Source organism: Carettochelys insculpta, chromosome 1 (assembly GCF_033958435.1).
Source record: "Carettochelys insculpta isolate YL-2023 chromosome 1, ASM3395843v1, whole genome shotgun sequence".
Lineage (NCBI taxonomy): Eukaryota > Metazoa > Chordata > Testudines > Carettochelyidae > Carettochelys > Carettochelys insculpta.
Genome location: NC_134137.1, coordinates 2,671,581 through 2,696,792, shown reverse-complemented (window position 1 = coordinate 2,696,792; position 25,212 = coordinate 2,671,581). Strand labels below are relative to the sequence as shown.

Here is a 25,212-nt window from a genome sequence, read left to right as displayed (position 1 = left end):
AAAAGCTTGTTACGGTAGCCATGGTTCCAGTCTCGTGGGATCTCTTCAGTGTTGCAATTTTGTTGACTGATTTCTCACTACCTGCCTTGATTGTTTCTGCGGGGATGTTGTGTGGACCAAGTGTTCTCCATTTTTCAAATGGGCAATGGCTTTTCTGATGTCTTCTTTTTTAGGTCTGCTGCTGTTAATTTGCAGTGGTATATTTGCAGGTGGCAACTCAGGAGGTTCCATGTAGGCCAGGTGCTTCAGTAGCTCTTCAAAGTGTTCCTTCCATCTACTGAGCTGCTCACTTGGGTTATCCTGTACTGACCAAGCCACTCTATGCCTTGATGCTGCTAGCTTCTGTGTGATGTTATAGAGCCTTTTCAAGTGTTGATGTCCTGTGGCTTGTTCAGCTTGCCGTGAAGGGTTTTCCACAAAGTTCTTTATTTTACAGCATATTTTACTTATTTGTTGGCGTCTGAATACAGCCAGTGAGATTTCACCTTTGCTGTTCTTTCATTCCTTCACTTTTCTCAGAGTTTCTGCTGTGATACATTCTTTGTTACACCTTTCCCTCTTCCCCAATGTTTCATCGCAGGTTTCCTTCCAGACTCTTTTGGAATGTTCCCAAATTTGTTCCACGATAGCATCTTGTGTGGTGAGGTTTGCCACAAGTGCATATCTGTTGGACAGCTCCACTTGGAAACTGGCTCTTTCCTCTAAATCCTTCAGCTGCTCAGTGTTGAATCTCAGTCCCAGCTTGGTCACTTTTGGTCACCTCATGCTCCATCCCTTTTCCATGGAGAGGTAAGTTGTGTGTCTCAAGGACTTAGAAAACTATGCCAGCATGAGCTGAAGCTCCTGGAAGTGTTACCCAAACTTGACCAGTAAAAGAGTAGAGAGTAGGCAAATTTGGCTCACATTTGTATGAGGTAAAAGGGTTTGGTTTAGTGTTAATAGCCCTATCCATTAAAAAAAAAAGTTACACTAACATCTATAATGAAACGTACAACTACACAAGTCTTGGGAGGAGTAAACAAATCAATCTGATTGAGTCTGAAGCATGGCAGGGAAAGCTGAAAGGAAGCAGCCCCAAAGATGATTCTTCTCTCACCCAGGACAACCATGCAGTTTGGTATGTGGAATGTTTGGAAGATGTATTAAGTCAGGAAGACAGCGCAGACTGCAGCAGAGATAAAGCAGTACAAGCTCACAGTTTTGGCTTTTGTGAGATAAGATGGACGTAATCTGGGCAGCTACAGCTGACAACGGGTGAAATCCTCATCAATTTGGGACAAGAAGGCCTGGGCTTTATGTCATCAAGAGAGGCATCAGGTGCTTTAATGGAGTGGACAGCAGTATAATCATGCATCCCTCTCAGCGGAGGGGAATAAGGGGATTTTAAAAGGTGTGGGGTCCTTTAGAAAATGACCCCCTTGTAGCCGCACCGAGCTGTGAGAATTCGAAAGTGGTGATTTTGAAACACCATGGGTGGAGACGTCCTAATGCTAATGAGGCATGGACATGAGGAAGTCAATGGATGTGATATACCTTGACTTTAGCAAAGCTTGTGATAGAGTATTACACAAAATTCTTTCCCGAAAGTTAAGGAAGTCTGGATTTTTCAACAGGACTGTAAAGCAATAAATTACAGCTTTTTCCCCTGAGGTGTGTTCTGCGGGGATGTTTCCCCCAGCACACTCTTGGCAACGACTCAGTTTTCTTGCATTCTCAAGGTATATCTACAAGACAGAGCTGTTTTGGGATTCCCAAGTATTCTGAAATAGTTGCTCTCTGTCTTTGTTACGAGCCCATCATTTCAACATATTTTTCCAAAAAAATAGGTGTACAGTTTTCACATCCCCCTACACTTCATTGCAAGAAGACAAAGGGATGACTTGAAATGGGCCTTTATTTCAAAATGTATGCAGAAAAAGCCTATTTCCCTAGCACAAATTGCATAACTTACTTTGACATTAGGTTGTAATGTAAACGTAGTCTCAGATTTTTAAGCTCCCAGATGAATGGGGATCTCTCTACAGCCTGGAATGTCTATCCTCTGTTTTCATTGCATGCAAGAACAATGAAGGAAAACCAGTATCAACCCTCAAGTTTCCTGGTGGTGCCTATAAATGTTTCCAATACACTAATGTGTACCAATTAATGAAGAATGGAGCAGCATCAAATATGGTATTGACATAAATAGGGTCAATTGTTCATAATTCATTTCTATAATTAATAAAAATGCTACTTTTCATTGGGTCAAAATGTGAAAAATCAACTCCATTCGTGAGGAAAGACTCCAGTAGTACCTGCAGTGTCTAATATTAACGTTGTCTCTCTATCCAGGCATTTATGTTGCGACTATCATCCTCGATCCCTGGCACCTACAGGAAATCAGGGAAATGAGAGTTTGAGTGGGAAACACTGTTCTGCCACAGGGCTGAATTTCTTCTCCCGAGCTCCATGTCACATTCCAACGTAACCGACTTCACCAACCCCTCCACCATCATCCTGCTGGGCATTCCGGGCCTGGAAGCAGACTATGTCTGGATGTCCATCCCCTTCTGTGCCATGTATGCCGTAGTTCTGTTAGGCAACTTCATCATCCTGTTCATTGTGAAGATTGAAGCAAGCCTCCATGAGCCCATGTATTATTTCCTCTGCATGTTGGCCATCACCGACCTGGTCCTGTCTACAGCCACACTGCCCAAAATGCTGAGCATCTTCTTGTTCAGTTCCAGGGAGATCAGTTTCAGTGCCTGCCTCACCCAGCTGTTCTTCATTCACTGCTTTGCCGTGATGGAGTCTGGGATCTTCATGGCCATGGCTTTTGATCGCTATGTGGCCATCTGCCATCCCCTGAGACATTCCGCCATTCTGACCAACCCCTTGGTAGCCAAGATTGGGCTGGCTGTGGCATTGCGTGGCATCATGCTTGTACTCCCCATTCCCTTACTGCTGCGGAGGTGGCTATACTGTAGAACCAACATCCTCCCGTACACTCACTGTGAACACATGGATGTGGTGAAGCTGGCCTGCAGTGACACCCGCGTCAGTAGTTACTACGGCCTCTTCGTACTGCTCTGTGGAATTGGTCTGGACATGTTTTTTATTGCCATTTCCTATTTCCAGATCCTGAGGGCTATATTCAGGCTCCCAACAAAGGAGGCCCGGCTCAAGACTTTAGGGACCTGTAGCTCTCATGTCTGTGCCATCTTAGCCTTTTACATCCCCAATTTCTTTTCCTCCTTCACACAGAGATTTGGCCAGAATCTGCCTCACTATTTCCATGTTCTCATTGGCGATGTATACCTCCAGTTACCCCCCATGCTAAACCCCATCATCTATGGGGTGAGAAGTAAACAGATCCGAGACAGGCTTCTCCGGCTCTTTGCTTGTGTAAGCAGGATCTAAAGAAATGCTTCCTTTTCAGCCAGCTGGAAGTGGTAGCAGAGGGGAGAGAGGCCTTGAATGCATCCATTTAAATACAGCTTGATCCTGATTTGTATAGATTTCTAGGTGTCTCAGCTGATGAAGTGCTATTTTTCTCATTTCAATCAACTTAATTTGTGAGCCAAGCTGGGTGGCAGCAGACAGCAGTGAGCTGGTGTATAACAAGTGAACAGAGAAGTGAGTAGGATGCCTCTTTACCTTACTCCTCCCCCAGTAGGATGCAGAAAAATGTTGGCCATGTGAAGGAATCCTTTGAATTTCTGGACATAAGCATATGAGGGGATATCACTGCCCATCCTACCTTGAATGGGACTTTTATTCTTATTTTTTGTTGAGCAGGGAGTTGGAGTGGATGAGCTCCCACCCTACTCATATTCATAAAGCTATTTTCATAAAGCATGGGGGAGGTGCAGCCCGATACAGTCTTATCCTCCCATTCCAATGCAATTATATCAAGGAATTCAATATCACGCTTAAAGAAGGTGATCCTGTTTTAATATCAGCCACTTCACCAAATAAACTAACAGATCTTAGGATGACTGAAGAAAACTTTATTTGAGAGCTTTGTGTCTGACAAGAAATCACTTATGAATAATTGGAGTGATATCCTCAGTTCTTCATTTTTTTTATGGTTCTCACATCTCTATTGTTTGCTTGTGTGATCTCTCTCCATTCCTTTGTTTCTGTCTGTTACATCATTAATTTTGCAAGTTGCAAACCACTTAAAGCGGTGGAGGGTGCTTAAATAATTGTTGTGTGATATGTTAGGAGTGGTTAAGGAATATCTGAGTGCAATGACTCAAGGGAACTGCCCGTGAATTAATACAGTCAGTCGGAGAACCTTAACCACCCTGATAAACTTTCCTGTGAACTTTCCATACCACATTTAGGTGTTGGAAACTGCTATGACATTCCCGCCATGTGTCAAAAACTATAAAGTGTGCAAGGGACATCCTAACTTAGCTTTGTTCCCAGATGAGATCCACACTCAGAACACCTGAGGATCAAGGGCTGGGACATGGTCCCAGGGTGAGGGGATTTCTCGCCTGTGTATGGATGATTGCTGGCAAATTTGTTATATCAAACTGAAACACAGATTGATTTAAATACTGTCCAGGGTACAGAACTTATCCTTCACCCTTGTTTATTTCTTAGGTCACCAGATAAACTCTGTGCAGTGTTATCCAAAGCTTTGTAAAATCTATCCTTAATAAATCTGCTTTCTTTTATCTAAATCACTGTGTTGTTTGAAATGTAAAGGGGAAATCTACTCCGTACTAGGGGTTTATGGATTGTCCTCCCCACATTAATGGAGGAAAGGGATATACAATACATTTACACTGACCAGGCTTGTGACAAGAGTGAGATGGTACAGCTCTGGAGTTGGAGCTGGAGGAAATTGGATACAGCCTTTCTCATGTTGGTTCATGCATGCATAGAAAACAGTCATGTACTGGAGGTAGGTGAGCAGTTGCCTATGTATTGCTGTGTAAGTGCAATACAAGAGAGGACTATGTTATGTCACAGCCTCGCAGTGTTTGTGTGTCTTGGCGGAGGGCTAGGATGGTATGCCACAGAGCTCATTCAAACCCCATTTTTGGCTGTGCCCCAGAGGAGTTCATCACACCCACCCAAGGAACAGGCCCTGTGAGACCATTATTGCATTGCCTTCTTCTTGTGTATTCCATCACTGACAGAGTGGCCATGAGCATCTGATGAAGTGAGTCTGTGCTCACGAAAGCTCATGCTCAAAACTTTTCTGTTGGTCTATAAGGTGCCACAGGACCCTTCGTTGCTGTTACATGACTATCATAGGTCATTTTTGGTTTCCACAGTCTTTGTCATTTTTGGTCTCCACAGTCTTTGCATCCAGATCCCACTCCTGTCAAAGGGGCTGAGAAGCCTGCACAGAGCTATATTATAGACAGCTCACATCTCTGTGTCGGCTCTTGGCGTGGGATGCTGCTGCAGATGCTTTAGTGAGAGAGGAGTGGGATACAGCTGCCTGAGGGGGATTCCCAGGGAAGAGTCTTCCATCTCTCACTGGTACCCATCTCTTACTTAGGTGGTAACCTGATCAATAAACCCATTATATCATCCGTGTGGTGTGAGATGTGAGAGAGAGAAATCTGTTGTCCCTTCCGGTCGTCACAACCACTAAACATCCCAGGCCCTAGGAAGAGTAGATGTGTTTCCCCTGGTATCATATCCCTTTTTTCATATGCATCCCCAGTTTGTGTCCTCTTTTCCAAAGGTGGCTGCATTTCAGTGTTTCAGGATGTCCCATGAATAATGTCGATAGCAAATTTACAATTCATTACCAATTCTAAGGCTCTAGCCCTTAATCTGCTTTATCCTGTGTGAGCAAAGATCCTTTTGTATTGAAATCTATGCGAAGACCATAGCAGCCATTTGTGTGCTAACAGAGGTGCATGGAGACTGTCACCTCTTCATCTTTCACCTCAGGGCTCTGCCTGTCAACAGGGAGGCTGTTAGCTGACTTTCAGCTGCTGGAAAGCCTGGAGGTTCTGGGGCTCCTCAGAGAACAAATTATAAGAACGTTTCAACATGTGGAGCAAGTACTTTCTCATGTCTTAATTTAAGAAGCAATAGAAAAAGTATTGCAGAAACTATCAAAAAATTCAGCTGGAACCAGGCCCCCTGGAGCAAAAATTTCAGTCCAAATACAGAGTCTCACAGAGGGAGCCATGTGAGTCTGCATCAGCAGAAATAACAAAAGCTCCTGTAACATCTTAAATATTGCCAGATTTATTTGGCTGTATGTTGTTGTGGGCAATACCCCACTTTGTCAGATGTATTGGAGTGGAACATGTTAAGTATGAACTTCCACTTCACGTTTGAAGGGTCTTTGCCCATGACCGAATGTGTAAAAGGACGGAGACTTTTCAGTTTGGATAAGAGATGTCTCACAGAGCACAAGCTTGAACTTTATAAAATCATGACCAGTGTGGAGAAAGTGAGTAAGGAATTATTATTTACTCTTTCCCATAAGAGGACAACTTGGGGTCACCAAGTTAAATGAACATGCAGCAGGTTTGAAACAGAAAAAAGGAAACACGTCTTCACAGCCTGCCCAACCTGTGGAACTCACACCCAGGGGATCGTGTGAAAGGCAAAAGTATAATCAGGTTAAAAAAAAGAAGTAGCTAAATTCATGGAAGGTAAATCCACCAATGGCTGTTACCCAGGCTGGGTAAGATTGGTGTCCATAAAGCTCTGGTAGCCAGAAGCTGGGAATGGGTGACAACGGATGGCTCACTCTATGTTTGCCTGTTCTGTTCATTCCCGCTGGAGAACCAGGCACTGGTCACTGTCAGCAGACAGGAGCCTTGGCTAGATGGAACTTTGGTCTCACCCAGCACGACCATCCACGTGCACCAGCATGTTCGTAAGCCTGCTGTAGGATCTGGTTTGCCTCTGCCACTCCGTAATTCATCCATTAATGTTCTCCTCAGGGATTTTCTGTGTCTTTCACAGTCACTGATGAAAACACGGTAAAGCCTCATGCCCAGAACTGAACCTGCAGGAACCCCGCAGGATTCCCTCCCCTGTATTTGCTGACAATAACCTACCCAGAGCTGCTGTTTTAGTCATTTTGATATGTTCTAATGAAACTGATCTAGTTCAGTCCCGAGACAATGCAGTGTTCGTGCTCCACACCCAGGGAGCCATCCCCCAATGGGACCCAAACCCCGAAATACAATCACCTTGTCTGTGTGAATGGGTCACTCAGTGAAAGTTCATCAGGTAACCTCCCTTTACCAATGAAAGAGAAATGTTCACACTTTTCTCTCAGCTGTATGATTTTATAGACAGGGAGACGAAAACAGCATGGCCACAGCTACACTACAGCCCCCTTTTGAAAGGACGGCTTTTGAAACAGAACGTTGAAAGCCGTCCTTTCTAAAGGGAGCGTCCGCACAGACAAACAGGGAACGAAGGTGCGATCCGCTCTTTCGAAAGTCCTGGAGTGCAATTTCGAAAGTGAGCGTCCACACTAGCAGGGCACTCTTATGAAAGTACAAGCGCAGGAAGTCCCGCAGGCAGGGTCGCATGGCGGAACAGCCCTTCCAGGACTGTAGCCTGCCGTACCCTTAAAGGGCCCCCCATCCCATACCTCGGCCTGCACACGTCGAGGGCCAGCCACCTCTCCCCAGGCTTGCACACCAAGGAGATCAGAGGAGGCACCCTGGGGCCTCATAGAGCCCAAGCAGCCCTCCATCCAGATAGAGGCCGTGGCCAGCACACGGGTCATGGTCCTGGCTGCCATGCAGCAGCAGGTACGGGCAGCCAGCCTACCAGACACGCTCCTGGAAGTCATTCTGAGGGCGCAACAACCCCAGCCAGTCCCCTGCGGCATCCGCCGCCTGTGGAGCTTCTCCACAAGCAGCAACTGGTTGGACCGGCTGGTGCTGGAGGACTGGGGCGACGATGGTGTCTACTGAACTTCCAGATGACCAAGGGTACATTCCTAGGGCTGTGCCATCCATCAGCCACCAGTTTGGGCTGGGCAGGGCCACCACTGTGGCCATCCTCAATGAGGTAAGCCGTGCGCATGTGGGGGTGTAGCCAGACAGAGTCTCCCCCTTACAAGCCAGCTTGCTCGTTGCCCCCCTCCACTGAGGAGCACACAGGGCACGGAAATGGCTGCTGACAGCACAGTCTTTGATGCCCTCATTGAGGCCCAGATATGCTAGCTTATCGTGACCCTGAGAAGCAGAAAGTGCAGCTAGAAGGCTAACAGGCCAGACTGTCAACATGAGAGGGGGGGTGGACCCTCAGAAATCACCCCAGCTGGCATTGATCAATATGATGCACACACACAATCACCCAGAAGGGGACGTGCCCCGCCCGCACAAAAGAATGTCCTGTACTCCTAAATTGCTTATCTCTTGTCTTACAAGTGCAAACTAAGTAGAAATGCCCTTGTAACAAACTGGCGTCACAAAGACAGACCAGTATGATCTGGCACCATAGATAAGAAAGAGAATACGTAACCCAAAAGGGGTATAAAAGATGGGTCCAGCAGAACTCTAACTTTGAGTGCATTTCAACCAACTACCTGCTGGTCGGGTCAGGTGATTGCCTCCCGAGGTCCACTACTGGGGACGCCCAACCTCGTATTCGTCTTTCCGCGGAATTGAGTGACCGATCCGGCTTGGCTACGCTGGTATCGAGAGACACAGAGAGGGTAAGATACACCCATGCTAGGTCTCTGACATTTTTTTGTGCACAGCTAAAGAATTAGAGCTCTGTAACTAGATGTCATTGTGCCAAGATATCATTGTGTTAGATGATCACAGATATCTTTGTATTGGATTGTAACGTAACTTGTTAACACCTGTACTTTGCTAGCATATAAGAAGTAAACAATAGCCTTTTGTAACCACACGCTTATAACTGTAGCTTAATAAACTTGTAACTAGTTAAGATCCAAGCCTAACCATTTTGTTAACCCTTTTGTCACTGCAACACAGCCGGCACAACAAAAAGAACTTTAACAGTTTGGTTACTACAGCCTGGCCGTGGGTGAGTGTGCTAGGAGCTGCCTGCTCTAACAGTAAAACACTGGGTTGTTTAGGACCCAGAGGAGTACCTCACCGCACATTACCTGGCCACCGGCTAACAGGGGGCGAGGGGATGGGGGGCACTCCTGCGTGGGGCCCCATCAAAGACCACAGGGAATCCCTCACCATGGACAGGACAGGGACAGGGACAGGGGCCCCAGGGAGTGCAGGGAGTGCAGGGGACGGGGATGGTTGGGCATACTATACCTCAACTCATGCTCCTGAGTGCATCCTCCTCCCGCCCCCTGCAGGTTGTCTGAGCCATCAGCAGGGTCCTCTTCTGTCAGCTGGTCTGTGTCAGGGCCCTGGATGATGCCATCCTGGGCTTCGAGGAGTTGGGCTTCCCAACTGCTTCGGGGCCCTGGACGACACACACATCACCATCCGGACCCCAGAGCACAGCGGCAGGGCTTTCACAAACCATAACGGTTACCACTCCGTGGTCCTGCAGGCACTTGTCAACACCAACAGTTGATTTCAGGACGAGACGTGTGGCGGCGAGGCACTTCAATTTCGAAGTGCTGTGGCCGCCCGCATGTTAATGAAGCGCTGAATATGCATTTCAGCACTTCATTAGTAAACTTCAAAATGGCCATTTGCATGGCCATTTCGAAGTTTGGGGCTAGTGTAGACATGGCCGATGAGATACAGATTTACTCAAATAATGTCTCAATCACAGAACCTATCCTGGGGCTTCATTTATTTCTTAGATCATCAGCTTTAGTCTGTGAAGTGTTTTCTACGGCTACATAAAATATATCCTTAATTAACCTGTGCTTGTTTATCTAAAACATTGTCGTGTTTGAAATGCAAAGAGGAAATCTGCCCAGTAGTAGGGAGTTAATGAATTTTCCTCCCCACATTAATGGAGGGAGCACTATAAAATATATTTACACTGATCAGGATTTTGAGCAGAGCGAGATGGCACATCTCATGGGTGGGAGCTGGGTGAGATTAGACGCTGCCTTTCTAATGGTGGTTCATGAGATGCTGGAGAAAAGAGCCATGTACTGTAGGTGGGTGCGCACTTGCCTATGTATTGCTGTGTAAGTGCAATACCAGAGAGGATTGCTGCATGTCACAGACTCAACAGTTCTATTTTTTTCAGAGAGACACAAATATGCACTGCAGCCAGTTACTGCCTGACTCAGCCCAGAGTCCCTGAGTTCTCATCTCCCTTGGGGAAGGTCTTTTAGTTATACCTGTAGCGGGATAAACAGCCCATAACCCCAGATGTGGAAAGTGCAAATATTGGCTAGAATATATCCAGTCTCCACAGTCTTTGCATCCAGATGCCACTATTCTCCCAGGGCCTGTGCAGCCTGCACAGAGCTGTTTTATAGGCAGCTCACATCCCTGTGTTGGCTTTCGGTGTGGGATGCTTCCGTAGATGCAGGAGTGAAAGAAGTATGGGATACGGTTGCCTGAGGGGTATTCCTAGGGAAGACTCTGCCACCTGAAGATTCACAGGCAGCCGTCATTTACTGAGCAGGTAATCTCCTAAATAATCCCATTTTGATGTAGGTGTGCTGGGAGAGAGTAAGTCCATTGTCCTTTTCATTCTTCAAAACCACTAAATATCCCAGGGCCTAAGAACAGCTGATGACTTTGTTCTAATATTCTGAACCAAAACCACACAGAGCTAGATAAATTCATGGAGGTTAGGTTCTTCACTGGCTAGTAACCAGAATATATTGGAATTATGTCACTAAACTCTATTTGTCAGAGGTTGGAAATGGATGACAGGAAAGGGATCGCTTTGGTGACTACATGTTCTGTGCATTCCCTCTGGGGCTTCTGGTTTTGGACTTTGTAGGAAGAAAGGATACTGGGATAGATGGACCTTTGGTCTGATCCAGTGTGAACATTCTTATGTTCTTAAAATGTCCCTCTTTCCTATGCCTCTCACATTCATAATCTCTTACCTTAAGTCATCTGCATTTCAGTGCCAGAGGGGATGCTGCATGATGAAAGTTGCTCATAGATATACAATACATTACTGTTTCTGGGGCCACAGATCTTAGTTTCATTTGTATTAAAAACTGAGTGAAAACATTATGAACCATTTGTTTTGTAATATATACGTACTGTCATAGCTCCATTTTTCATCTCAGGGCACTGCCTGTTAACAAGGAGGCAGCTGACTTTTAGCTGCTGGAGTTCATGGGTATCTTAGGGCCGCTCACAGAGTCAGTCATAAGAATATTTCAATGTGTAACACACATTTTCTCCTGGTTTCCTTCAAGGAAGCAACTGAATAGGTATTTCTGAATCTTTAAAAAATTCCTCCTGGAACCTGATACCCAGTATGAAAAGTTTCAGTCCAAATAATAAATAGTTATTGAGCTTTATAAACTCATGGTCAGAGTGGAGAAAGTGAGTACAGAAATGATATTTACTCTTTCCCAGGAGATGAAAACATGGGAATACCAACGTAAATTAACAGGCAGCAAGTTTAAAATAAAGACGAGGAATCACTTCTTCACAGATGGCACAACCTGTGAAATTCATTTCCAGAGGCTGCCATGAAAGCCAAAAGTATTACAGGGATCAAAAATAAAGTAGCTAAATTCATGGAGGATAAATCCATCAGTGGCTATTAGCCAGGTTGGGTAGGAATGGTGTCCCTAACATCTGTTGGTCTTAAGTCAGGAATGGGTGACAATGGCTGGATCACTTGATGGCTGCTTGTTCTGTTAATTCATTCTGTAGAACCAGGCACTGGTCACTGTCAGCAGACAGAACCCAGGGTTAGATGGGTCTTTGATATGACACAGGATGACCATCCTCATGCACTGTTGTGTTTGTAAACCTCCTCTGGTATCCAGTTTGCCTCTGCCACTCTGTGGTTCATCCATAAATGTTCTCTGCAGCAATTTTCTATTGTTTCACGACCTTGAATTTGCTGGGAATGCCACACTGAGAGCTGCTCTCCAAGACCCATCCAGTTTTAGTCCTTTTGACATGTTCTACTGACGCTGAACCAGTTCATTTCTGGGATGGCACAGATCTCGTGCTCCACACTGAGGAAATCAACCCCAAAAGGAACCCAAACAACTCATCTTTCTCTGTGTAAATGTTTTACACAGTGAACCTGCATCAGCTAAGCTCCTTTTATCAATGAAAGAGAAATAATTACACTAGCTGAGCCACTTTAGGTAAGAATTATTTACAATAGACTTGATAGTGAACAAAGTATGTTTATTAAGTCCTGCCACTAGGATTTCATAGAATCATAGAGTCCTAGAACTGTAAGAAAACTTAAGAGGTTATCAAGTCCATTCCTCTTCCCTCATTCCATGACCAAACACCATCAATATCATGTTTATTAGACATTTATCTAACCCGTTCTTAAATATCTCCAGTGATGAAGATTCCATGTCCATCCTAGGCAATTTATTCCACTGCTTAAGCATTAAAACTGTTATTATCATGAAAAAGGGGTGCTTTTTCTTTCTTGATACTTTCTGATACTGAGTACTGGCACCTCAGGAGCCGCAGCCAGAGGATTAGATGAGTGTGGGGGGCAGGGAGCGAGATGAGTATTGGCTTATTTCTTTCTTGAGTTCATTTGGATTAACAAGGTCCATGTGTTTTTTCCTGAGCTATTTGCCTCCCCAGATGATAGTGGGGTTGTAATGGAAAGCCATCAGTTCATTCTCATAGACTGTATCAGAAAACCCCTTTCTACGAGCAGCATTATTTTATACATTGGGAGAAACAATTGAATGCATTTGCCTGTGTATTTGGAAGTTTGAAAAAAGGGGCTTTTTCACAATGTATTTGGCAATTTGCGAAGTTTCAAAAGTGTGAATTAGGAGTGCTTTGTTCTAGGTGGGCCTTCAAGGGCTGATTAGATTGGAATAAAATCTTTGAGCCAGGCCCAGCAGCAGTCTTATTAAAAGGAAATCAAAGTGAACACTCCAACCAGCCAACAGGGCAACAGTCAACAAGGAAGTTCACTTTGCGGATAGCGCCCTACTCTTTTCTCTTTTTCTTGTAGTTTTCACTTCTGCCCTTCGCTACTTCTACTACTAAAGTCTTGTACTCTGAGTGGATCATAGGTCATCTAAAAGTCTCCTCCATTTCACTCTGTCTTGGGACAAAACTTCTAGCTGGCTCCAGGAGGTCCCCACTTGTGGTCCTTCCATTTCAGTAGACCTTTTCCATGTTATCTGAGGTCTTCCTGTTTTGTGTTTTCCTTGCTGGTTCCATGGGAGGTCTTGGTGGACTATTCTGGATGATGGTTTTCTGAGAGGGTGGCCTAGCCACCTCCATTTCCTTCTCTTGATTTCAATGTCAGTTGGTTCTTGTGCTGTTCTGTTCCAAAGCTCCTCATTTGTGACCAAGTCTTGCCATTTGATGTGAAGAATTTACCTCAAACATCTGTTTATGAATGTCTGTAGCTTGTGATTTGAAGACTTTTTCATATGTGAGGTCTTGCATCCATACAAGTGTACACTTTTCAGATTTGTGTCAAAGATCCACAGTTTCATGTTCACAGAAATTATTTGTGAACTCCATATGGGACCTAGAGCCATTCCTTTCCCTATCCTGGCCTTGATATCCTTATCTATTCCTCCATCTGTGATCATAATACTCCCCAAATAGATGAACTGCTTCACATGTTCCAGGTCATCTCCTCCCAGTGTAATGATAGTGGTATAGGATTATTTGATCCTCATTGTCTTGGTCTCTCCTTTTCTGATACTCAGTCCAGTCACTGAGGCAGTTATGTCTAGTGTTGTGACCTTTTCTTTCATGCTTTCATTTTGGTATGAAAGGAGGGTGACATCATCAGCAAAATCAATATCCTCTAGCTGCTCAAAATGTCCACTGAATTCCTCATTGATCGCCATCTCTTGTCCTGTTCATAATCCAGTCCATCATGATCAAGAACAGGAAAGGTGACAATAGGCACCCTTCTCATACTGCCAAAAGTTGATGAAGGATTCTCTCAAGATACCATTGTGAAGAACTTGGTATGTTGAGGATTCGTACATTGAAAGAATCAAGTTAATAATTTTGCATGGGATGCCCTAGTGTTGCAGCATTTTCCACAAAGAATCTCTATCAGAGCCGTTGAAGGCTTTTTCAAAGTCTACGAAGGTTATGTACACAGGGGGAATTCCACTAGAATGACACTTCTGTGATCACTCTGAGAGTGTCTATTTGGTCAGTACAGGATCTATTGCTTCAGAATCTGCCCTATTCTTCCTTGAGCAGTATATCGATTTCTGTCTTCATTCTTTCTTAGAAAAACATATTGAACCCTTTTTCTGGAATAAAACATTACGTGATGCCCCTCCAGTGCTTGCATTCTTCAGGTTGCCTTTCTTCAGAAACTTGATATGGTAGCCATGTTTCCAGTCTCGTGGGATCTCTTCAGTGTTGCAATTTTGTTGACTGATGTCTTACTACCTGCCTTGATTGCTTCTGTAGGGATGTTGTCTGGACCAGGTGCTTTTCCACTTTTCAGATGGGCAATGGCTTTTCTGATTTCTTCTTTTTTAGGTCTGCTGCTGTTAATTTGTAGCAGTCTATTTGAACGTGGTTACCTGGGAGGTTCCATGTGGGCCAGGTAGCTCTTCTAAGTTTTCCTTCCACCTACTAGGCTGCTCACTTGGGTTTGTCAGCACACGCCCCTCCTTATGCTGGACTGGCTAATCCACTCTATGCCTTGACGCAGCTAGCTTCTGTGCGATGTTATAGAAGTCTTTGAAGTTTTGCTGTCCCATAGCTTGTTTGGATTGCTGTGAAAGGTTTTCCACAAAGTTCTTCTTGTCCCATTTTACAGAATTTTTTCTGATTTGTTGGCTTCTGAGTACAGCCTGTGAGATTTCACCTTTTCTGTCTTTTCATTCCTTTACCTTTCTCAGAGTTTCTACTGTGATCCACTGTTTGTTACACCTTTCCCTCTTCCCCAATGTTTTATCTCATGTTTCCCACCAGACTCTTTTGAAGTGTTCCCAAATTTGTTCCACAGTAGCATTTTTTGGGGTGAGGTTTTCCAGAAGTGCATATCTGCTGCACAGCTCCACTTGGAAACTGGCTTTTGTCTATATGTCCTTCAGCTGCTCAATGTTGAATCTCAGTTCCGGCTTGGTCACTTTTGATCATCTCATGCTCCATCCTTTTCCATGGAGAGGTAACTTGTGTGTCTCAAGGACCTAGAAAACTGTGCCAGCATGAGCTAAATCTCCTGGAAGGGTCACCCAAACTGGGCAGGTGAGAGGGGAGAGAGCAGGCAAATTTGGCTGATATTTCCATGAGGTGAAAAGGGTTGGTTTACGGTTAACAGCCCTATCCATAAAAACAAACAAACAAACAAACAAACAAACAAAAAGTTACACTAACATCTACAATGAAACGTACAACTACACAAGTCTTGGGAGGAGTTGACAATTCGTTCGGATTGAGTCAGAAGCATGGCAGGGAAAGCTGAAACAAAGCTGCCCCAGAGATGATTCTTCTCTCAACCAGGACAACCACACAGTTTGGTATGTGGAATGTTTGGAAGATGTATAAAGTGGGGAAGACAGCACAGATTGCAGCAGAGATGAAACAGTACAAGCTTGCAGTTTTGGGTTTGTGTGAGATAAGATGGTCATAATATGGGCAGCTACACCTGACAACGGGTGAAATCCTCATCAGTTTGGGACAAGAAGGCCTGGGCTTTACATCATCAAGACAGGCATCAGGTGCTTTAATGGAGTGGACAGCAGTATGATCATGCATCCCTCTCAGCAGAGGGAAATAAGGGGATTTCGAACGTGGCAGGGTCCTTTGGAAAAGAACCCCGTGTAGCTGAGCCAAGCTGCAAGCGTTCAAAAGTGGCGCTTTCAAAGCACCGCATCTGGAAACGCTCTAATGTTAATGAGGCGCTGAAATTGAACGTTCAGCACCTCATTAGTAATCTTTGAAATGGGCGTTTGAATGGCCATTTCAAAGATTTGGCCAGGTGTGGACACAGCCATGGAGATTGGGAGAGGTCCTGGATGACTGGTAAAGGCAAATATAGTGCGTTTTTTAGAAAAAATGGAGAGGAGGACAATCCAGGCAACTGTAGCCTGGTCAGACTTGCCTTAATCCCCAGAAGCTCACAGAAGAGAGGAAAGTGATCAGGAATAGTAAACATGGATTCACTAAAAGCAAGTCATTCCCGACCAATCTGATTAACTTCTATGATGAGGTAACTGGCTTTGTGGACATGAGGAAGTCAATGGATGTGATATATCTTGACTTTAGGAAAGCTTTCAATACAGTGTTCAGCAAAATTCTTTCCCAAATTTAAGGAAGTATGGGTTTGACAATTGGACTGTAAGGCAGTTAGAAAGCTGTCTAGATGGTTGGGCCCAATGGATAGTGATCAATAGCTTGATGTCTGGTTGGTGCTCACTTTCAGGTGGAGTGCCCCAAACATCAGTTCTAGGGCTGGTACTGTTCAACATCTTTATTAATGACCTGGCTGTGGGTATGGATTGCCCCTTTTACAAATTTGCAGGTGACATTAATCTAGCAGACAGATAGATATGTTGAAGGGTAGGGAAAGGGTCAAGAGTGACCACGAGAAAATGGGGGATTGAGCCAAAATAAATCTGATGAGGTTCAACAGACAAAAGTCTAGAGTTCTGTGATTAGGATGGAAGTATTCCAAGCATTATTACAGGCTGCATAGTGACTAGATAAGTTACAGTTCATCAGAGGAGGACCTGGGGATTACCACGGATGAGAGCCTGGATGGCCGTGTCTACACGTGCCCCAAACTTCGAAATGGCCACGCAAATGGCCATTTCGAAGTTTATTAATGAAGCGCTGAAATGCATATTCAGAGCTTCATTAGCATGCGGGCTGCCGCGGCTCTTCGAAATTGATGCGCCTCGCCGCCATGCGTCTTGTCCCGACAGGGCTCCTTTTCGAAAGGATGCCACCTACTTCGAAGTCCCCTTATTCCCATGAGCTCATGGGAATAGGCTATTCTCAGTAATTACAGATGGCAGAACAAGGAGCGATGATCTCAAGTTGCAGTGCAGGAAGTGTAGGTTGGATATTAGGAAAAACTATTTCATCAGGAGGGTGGTGAAGCATTGGAATAGGTTACCTAAAGAGGTGGTAGAATCTCAGTCCCTCGAGGCTTTTAAGTCTCAGGTTGACAAAGTGCTGGCTTGGATAATTTAGTTAAGGTTGAGCCTGATCTGAGCAGGGGATGGACTTGATAACTTCATGAGGTCTCTTACAGCTCCTGGATTCTACAATTCTAAGATTCAAAGACCCATAGAGTCATATATTCCAATAATATCACACAGGCCAGAGCAAAGATGAACAAATGATTGTGAGGAAAGAGAACCAGCAGACCAATGTCATAGCCTACATCAGAAAACCCCTTTCTACCAGCTCTATTATTTCAGAGATTGGGAAACAAAAAATGAGTTCATACCTATCCCATTTTTATTTGAACACTGTCTTTGTTTTGGCCACTGCTGGGAATAAGGACGTGTTTCTGTGGAGATTCTACCAAGAAATTACAGTTCTTTTCCCTGAGGTTTGTTCTACTGGGATGCTTCTCTTAGCAACAACACAGTTTTTGTCCACTCTCAAGGTATATCTACAAGGCAGTGCTGTTTTGGGATTCCTAAGTATACTGAAAGAGATACTCTTTGTCTTTGTTAGGATCCCAACATTTGGAAATATTTTTCTGAAACAACGGGTGTGCATTTTTCACATCCCCATACACTTTGTTGCAAGAAGACAAAGGGATGGTATAAAATGTGCCTTTACTTCAAAATTTTACCGAAATAGCCTATTTCTTTAGCACAAATTACATAGTTTATTTTGAGATTATGTCATTGTGTAGACGAAGCCTCAGATTTTAAACTCCCAGATGAACGGGGATCTCCCTACAGTCTGGTATCTCTAACATCAGTTTTCACGGCATTCAGGAGCAATGAAGGAGAACAAGTTTCCTGGTGGTGCCTATAAACGTTTCCAATACACTAATATGTATCGATTACTGAAAGCATGGAGCACCATCAAATATGGTATTGACATGAGTAGGGGAGATCTTTCATAATTTTTCTAATTAATAAAAAAGTTATTTTTCATTGTGTCAAAAAGTGACAAATCTACTCCGTTCATGTGGATAGACTCCATTACTACATGCAGTGTCTGATATTAATATTGTCTCTCTATCCAGGAATTTATGTTGTGACTATCATCCTAGACCCCTGGCACCTACAGGAAGTGAGGGAAATGAGAGTTTGAGTGAGAAACACTGTTCTGTCACAGGGTCGGATTTCTTCTCCTGAGCTCCATGTCACATTCCAACGTAACCGACTTCACCAACCCCTCCACCATCATCCTGCTGGGCATTCCTGGCCTGGAGGCAGCCTATGTCTGGCTCTCCATCCCCTTCTGCACCATGTATGCCATAGTTCTGTTGGGCAACTTCATCATCCTGTTCATCGTGAAGATTGAATCAAGCCTCCATGAGCCCATGTACTATTTCCTCTGTATGCTGGCCATCACCGACCTGGTCCTGTCTTCATCCACCCTGCCCAAAATGCTGAGCATCTTTTTGTTCAATTCCAGGGAAATCGATTTCAGTGCCTGCCTTGTCCAGCTGTTCTTCGTTCACTGCTTTGCCATGATGGAGTCTGGGATCTTCATGGCCATGGCTTTTGATCGCTATGTGGCCATCTGCCATCCTCTGAGGCATTCCACTATTTTGACCAACCCTGTGGTAGCCAAGATTGGGCTGGCTGTGGCATTGCGTGGCATCATGCTTGTGCTACCCTATCCCTTACTCCTGCGGAGGTGGCTATACTGTAGAACCAACATCCTACCATACACTCACTGTGAACACATGGATGTGGTGAAGCTGGCCTGCGGTGACACCCGCATCAGTAGTTACTACGGCCTCTTTGTACTGCTCTGTGGAATTGGTCTGGACATGTTTTTTATTGCCATATCCTATTTCCAGATCCTTAGGGCCATCTTCAGGCTCCCAACCAAGGACGCTCGGCTGAAGACTTTTGGAACCTGTAGCTCCCACCTGTGTGCCATCTTAGCCTTTTACATCCCCAATTTCTTTTCCTCCTTCGCACAGAGGTTTGGCCAGAATCTACCTCTTCATTTCCATGTTCTCATTGCCAATATATACCTCCAGTTACCCCCCATGCTAAACCCCATCATCTATGGGGTGAGAAGTAAACAGATCCGAAACAGGCTTCTCCGGCTCTTTGTTTGTGTCAGAAGGATCTAAAGAATGCTTCCCTTTCAGCCAGCTGGAAGTGGAGGCAAGAGGGTGAGAGACCCTAGTGTTTCTATGTAAGCACAGCTTGATCCTGATTTAGATATATCTGTAGGACTTTCAGCAGATGGAGTGTTATTTTTCTCATTGCGAACAACTTAATTAGCGAGCCATGCTCCGTGGTGGCAGTGCTGTGAGCATTTGGATGACAAGAGAACAGAGAAGTGAATAGGGTACCTCTTTACCTTCCTTCTTCCAGAATTTCTTGTGAACTTTGCTGAGTTAGCTCTGAACTCTGGGTCTGCTGTGACCAAGGACAGAAACTGTGAGTGGGAGGCAGAGAAGAGTTGGGCATGCGAAGGGATCCTTTCAATTGTCGGACTTAAAATTTTGAGCGGAGAAGACCACACCCCATCCTACCTGGGATAGGACTTTTATTCTTGTTTTATGTTGAGGATCCTGTTTGTAGTGTTTTCCCAAATTAATGTCAAATTATTTCCCTTCCTTTATTAAAAGTTTGTTTACTCTACTCAGATTCTGTGCTTACCGGTGGAGTGGAGAGACACCAAGGGGGGTCAGTGAATTTGCCAGAATAACTGGTAGGAACTTGATCCAGTTCTGTGTTGAATCAATGGAAAGGAACCCCTAGATATGAAACCCAGACCTGGCTGCTGCTGGCTCTGTGAGTAAAAGTCCCACATGAAGTATGTTGGACCATGTATTCTTTCCCCCTAGGTTCCTTGATCACTCTGCTGGACACTCACCATCTGATTGTTTATGGCTTTCTTCCACCACCCTGCTGGCTGCTCATTGCACTTCTCTGCTGCTGTCCTGCTGGTCAGAAATTATATCTCTCCATCACTACTCTGCTGTCCATCAGTCACCACCTGCTGCCATCCACCTCCTAATGGTGACTTCTGCCCATCAATCTCAAGTGATTTCAGCAAGCAGTGATTGCAAGCAGCATAGAAGAAATTATAACTCTAGCACAATTAACTTAGGAAAGAATATCCTAATTATGCCTATTTGTGTCTATTGTTTGAACAATAAGAAGTCCTGTTGCACCTTATAGACTAACAGATATTTTGGAGCATAAGCTTTTGTGGGCAAAGACCTGCTTCATCATATGCATGAGTCTTTTCCCACAAAAGCTTATGCTCTAAAATATCTGTTTGTGTATAAGGTGCCACAGGACTTCTTGTTGTTCTCAAAGATACAGACTAACAAGCTGACCTCTGATACTTCTTTGAACAATGTGTATGTGGGTGAGGTGGATCAGCTGAAATGAGTTCTAGCTGGGGACGGTTTGCAGCCTCCTACTCAGAATAATCTGTCACTTGTCTGCTCTCATTTCATCTCGCCTTGCTGAACACTCGATAACAAAAAGGACATCTTCAGGTCACCCTCCTATTTGTGAGTCGATTAAAGGCTGCCCAGCCCAATTATGGAGCTTCAAGTCTCATCACAGACAGGTCAGGTGTTGGAAATGGGGAGAAGGGTATGGGGCCATTTGTACTGCTCTTTTTCCTTCTCCACCTCTCCTTGTCTGTGCTGGTGTGGGACCTCTGAGATTGTGCCATCCCCACCATGGATTACTGCTGTCCAGTGTGGATGGTCCTGGTCAAGGTTCTCACAAGTGTTGACACCAATGCTGAATGTTTTCAAGTGTGCCTTCAACATATTTTTGTATTGCTTCCTCTGGCCCCAATGCTTCTCTGTCCTTCCTTCATCTCGGAAAATAGAGTATATTTTGGGAGGCACTGATCAGACGTCTGAACAACATAACTAGTCCAATGAAGTTGTTGGTGAATGATAATGGCTTCAAAGCTGGTCATGTTCAACTCTTCCAGGACACGACTGTTTGAGCGCCTGTCCTCTCATGAGCTATTTAGGATTCTCCTCATGCAGTATTGATAGACCTCTGAAGATTCAGCCCCTGCTTAGCAAGGTTCTTTCAGCTAAGCCCATTCCTTAGGAACAATCTTACACAGTCTTGCTTTTCGCTAGTACCACAAAATAACAAATGTTGATAACCACATATTTGCTACCACAGAATTTAGTACAAACATAGCTGGGGTATAGATTTATGAATTAAATTGATTACAGTGAGCAAAATATCACTCTATCTGCTTACTATTAAACTGTAGTTACATAGACAAACCCAGGGTCTGGATAGAATCTTTTTGCCTAGAGATGTATAAGTCCCGGCTTCACAAAGTCCTTGACAGGATGACAAGCTCCTATCTTATGAATATTCTCATCAGCAACCACAGGCTATACCACAATAATACTAATCCTGGAACTTTTCCTTGCAACAAGCCCCAATGCCAACTTTGTCCACTTATCTATTTTAGAGATATAATCACTGGACCTAACCATATTAATCACAGAATCAGGGGCACATTATCCTGTTCCTCAACTAACTTCATATATGCCATCATGCGCCATCAGCGTCCACACACTGTGTATATTGGGCAAACTGAAAACACTCTTCACCAAAGAATGACTGGACATAGAGCAAACATCAAAAAAATCCAAATGCATAAACCTGTCATCCATCACTTTAATGGAGCGGGCCTTTCTGTTAAAGACCTGAGAGTTTGTGTTCTGAAAAGAGACTTTAACAACCATCTACAGAGAGCATGTTTAGAACTAACATTCATATTCAAATTCGACACATTAACATGTGGTTTGAACAGGGACAGCAGTTACCTGACACCTTATAAGGACACTTTCATGTACTTTGATGTTTAATCTAACACTTAACTTCCCAACCCCACATCCCCATCTTTCTGCTCTTCTATCTGATTTGCCAACCTTGATAACATTTTTCTGATTTGTCAACCCTGACAAAAAAATGTGGACCTCTGTGCTTTATAATTGTGTCTGTTCTGGTAAGGCTATGATCTGAAGAAGTGGGTCTGGCCCATGAAATCTCATCACCTAATTAATTATTTTGTTCATCTTTTAAGTGTTTTTTGGTTTTGATAGTCCCCAGCCTGTAACAATGCTTAGTATACTTCCACCCCAGTTGCAGGACTCTGCATGTCTCCTTGATGAACCTCACCAAATTTCTTTTGGTCCAATCCTCCAATTTGTATAGGTCATTTTGGATCCTATCTCTACACTCCCGCGTATTTATCTGATGCCCTAGCTTAGTGTTGTCTGCAAATTTACTGAGGCTGCAATCCATCCCCTTATCCAGGTCATTAACAAAATTGTTAAAAATTATTGGCCCTAGAACTGATCCTTGGGGCACTCCAATTGAAAGCAACTGCCAACCAGACATTGAGCCATTGACCACCACCCGTTGGGCCTGTCCGTCAAGCCAGCTTTCTATCCATCTTAGAATCCATATATCCAATCCATACTTACTTAACTTATGGGCAAGAATGTTGTGTGAGACTGTATCAAAAGCTTTGCTAAAGTCAAGGTATGTCATAGAAGCTAATCAGATTGATCAAGCACAACTTGCCCTTGATTAATCAATGTTGACTGCTCTTGATCACTTTCCCCTCTTCCAAATGATTCATAAAGATTCCTTGAGGATCCCTTCCATGATTTTTCCAGGGACTGAGGTAAGGCTGACTTGTCTTTGGTTGCTCAGATTGTCCTTCTTTCCTTTTCTAAAGATGGGTACTGCATTTTCCTTTCTCCAATCATCTGGGCTCCCCCCTGATCTCCACAAGTTTTCAAAGATAGCGTCCAAAGGTTTTGCAATGACTTCTGTCAATTCTCTCGCTACCTTGCATGCATTACATCTGGACACATGGATTTGTGTGCTTCTAGCTGTTCTAAATAGTTCTTGACCTGTTCTTTCCCCACTGAGGGTGACCCACCTCCTCCCCAGTTTCTAACTTCTGTGCAGAACTAACCCATCCTTCCCACCCACACAGCTCCCCTGACAAATGATGACACACTTTGGCAACAATCAAGACTGAGGAGGAGCACCCAGGCCAGACCGATGAAGGCTCAGAAGCTTCGCAAATGGCTTTTAGAAGACCAGCAACAGCAGGATGCCTCTTCAGCCTCTCTCCACAGGTGATATGGTGGAGACAAATGGAGTTGATACCTCACAGGGATTGGATCTGAAGAAGTCCCCACGGTTTCTAAGGCATGGGATGTGCAGTCCTAGGGATGGCAGTTCTATGACCAACACCCCTAAGAGAAAAAAACACAGATGGTGGTGGTCGGGGACTCTCTTCTAAGAGGGATGGAGTCATCCATCTGTCGTCTGGACCTAGAATCCTGGCAAGTTTGCTGATTGCCTGGACCTAGAATCTGGGATATTGCAGAGTCCCTGCCAAAAATTGTTAAACCTGTAGACTATTACCTATTCCTCTTTCTCCACGTAGGAACTAATGATACAGCAAAGAGCAACTTTGATGAGATCACGGCAGATTACGTAACCCTAGGAAGGAATATCAAGGAATACGGAGCACAAGTGGTGTTTTCGTCTATGCTTCCTGAAGAAGGAAGGGGTCCGGGTAGAGACTGTCAAATCACAGAGGTAAATACATGGTTGTGTAGGTGGTGTAGCAGGGAAGAATTTGGTTTCTTTCACTGTGGGATTCTCTTTCGTGAACAGGGATAGATGGGATCGACCTAAAAAAGAGAGGAAAGAGCATCTTTGCGGGCAGGCTTGCAAACCTAGTGTAGGCATCCTTCAGTCTGCATAGACTATGGATCGTGCCCTTTAAAGTTTCAATTGAGGACTTCATTTACAATGTCTATTGTGACTATAAAGACCCACACGAGAGTGACAGTCCTTGCTGCATCTCTTGCAGATGTAGTGGGTGTCTGGCTAGTCCTTATTGTGCTTTCTGTGCGCTCGCTTCTCCTCTGCTAGCTGTCTGATCTTCAACTCGCCCTTCTGAAGGCCCTTGTGTAACCCCTGCCTCCATCTGCTGCGGTCGTCTGCTAGTTCTTCCCAGTTGTCCAGCTCGATGTCTACCTCTCTGAGGTCTCTCTTGAAGACATCTTTGTAACGCAACTGGGGGCGTCCGGGAGGTCTTTTGCCAGAGGCTAGCTCACCATACAGGATGTCTTTTGGAATCCTTCCATCGTTCATCCTGTGGACGTGGCCAAGCCAGCGGAGTTGACGCTGCCTGAGGAGGGTGTGCATGGCTGGGATTCCAACTTGCTCGAGGATGGTGGTGTTGGTAACTCTGTCCTTCCATGATATTCCAAGGATGCGCCTGAGGCAGCGCAAGTGGAAGATGTTCAGCCTCTTTTCCTGGCGGGCATACAGGGTCCAAGTCTCGCTGCCATAAAGGAGGGTGCTGAGGATGCAGGCTCTGTAGACTTGCATGTTGGTGTGAGTGTACAGCTTGTTGTTATTCCACACTCTCTTGCTGAGTCTGGACAGAGTTGTGGCCGCTTTTCCGATCCTCCTCTTTAGCTCAGTGTCCAACGACAGGATGTCAGTGATGGTGGACCCGAGGTAAACGAACTAGTGAGGAGGGTTTAAACTAGGTTCATTGGGGGAAGGTGACACAAGTGCAGAGGTAAGTGGGGAAGAAGGAGGGAACAATCAAGCACGTTTCCTGGGTGAAGAGGAGAAAGTAGGCCAATCAGCCACTTCCCTAAGATTCTTGTACACTAATGCCAGAAGCCTAAGGAACAAACAGGAAGAATTAGAGGCCCTGGCACCGTCAAAGAAGTATGAGGTTGTTGGAATAACGGAGACTTGGTGGGACAATTCTTAAAACTGTAGCACAGTCATGGAAGGTTATAAACTGTTTAGGAAGGATAGATGAGGAGAAAAGGAGGAGGAGTTGCGCTCTATGTGAGGGAGCAGTATGATTGCTCAGAGCTCCAGTACAAGGAGGGAGAAAATCCAGTTGAGTGTCTTAGGGATAAGCTTAGAGGAGGAATTAACAGAGGTGAAATTGTAGTTGGTGTCTCCTATAGACCACCAGATCAGGGAGATGAGGC

The 25,212-nt window shown here is 44.7% G+C and overlaps 2 protein-coding genes across 2 annotated transcripts; both read left to right on the top strand.

Annotated features, from left to right (window-relative positions):
- The first annotated feature begins 2,448 nt into the window (after positions 1 to 2,448).
- LOC142007234 (olfactory receptor 52E2-like) lies at positions 2,449 to 3,399 on the top strand. Its single transcript, XM_074983805.1, has one exon. It carries the CDS (start codon positions 2,449 to 2,451, stop codon positions 3,397 to 3,399), a length of 951 nt encoding a protein of 316 aa, XP_074839906.1.
- A 14,898-nt stretch (positions 3,400 to 18,297) lies between these two features.
- On the top strand, positions 18,298 to 19,287 carry LOC142001903 (olfactory receptor 52N4-like). Its single transcript, XM_074977550.1, has one exon. The coding sequence runs from the start codon at positions 18,337 to 18,339 to the stop codon at positions 19,285 to 19,287; it is 951 nt and encodes a 316-aa protein (XP_074833651.1). The 5' UTR covers positions 18,298 to 18,336.
- The last annotated feature ends 5,925 nt before the right edge of the window (positions 19,288 to 25,212 follow it).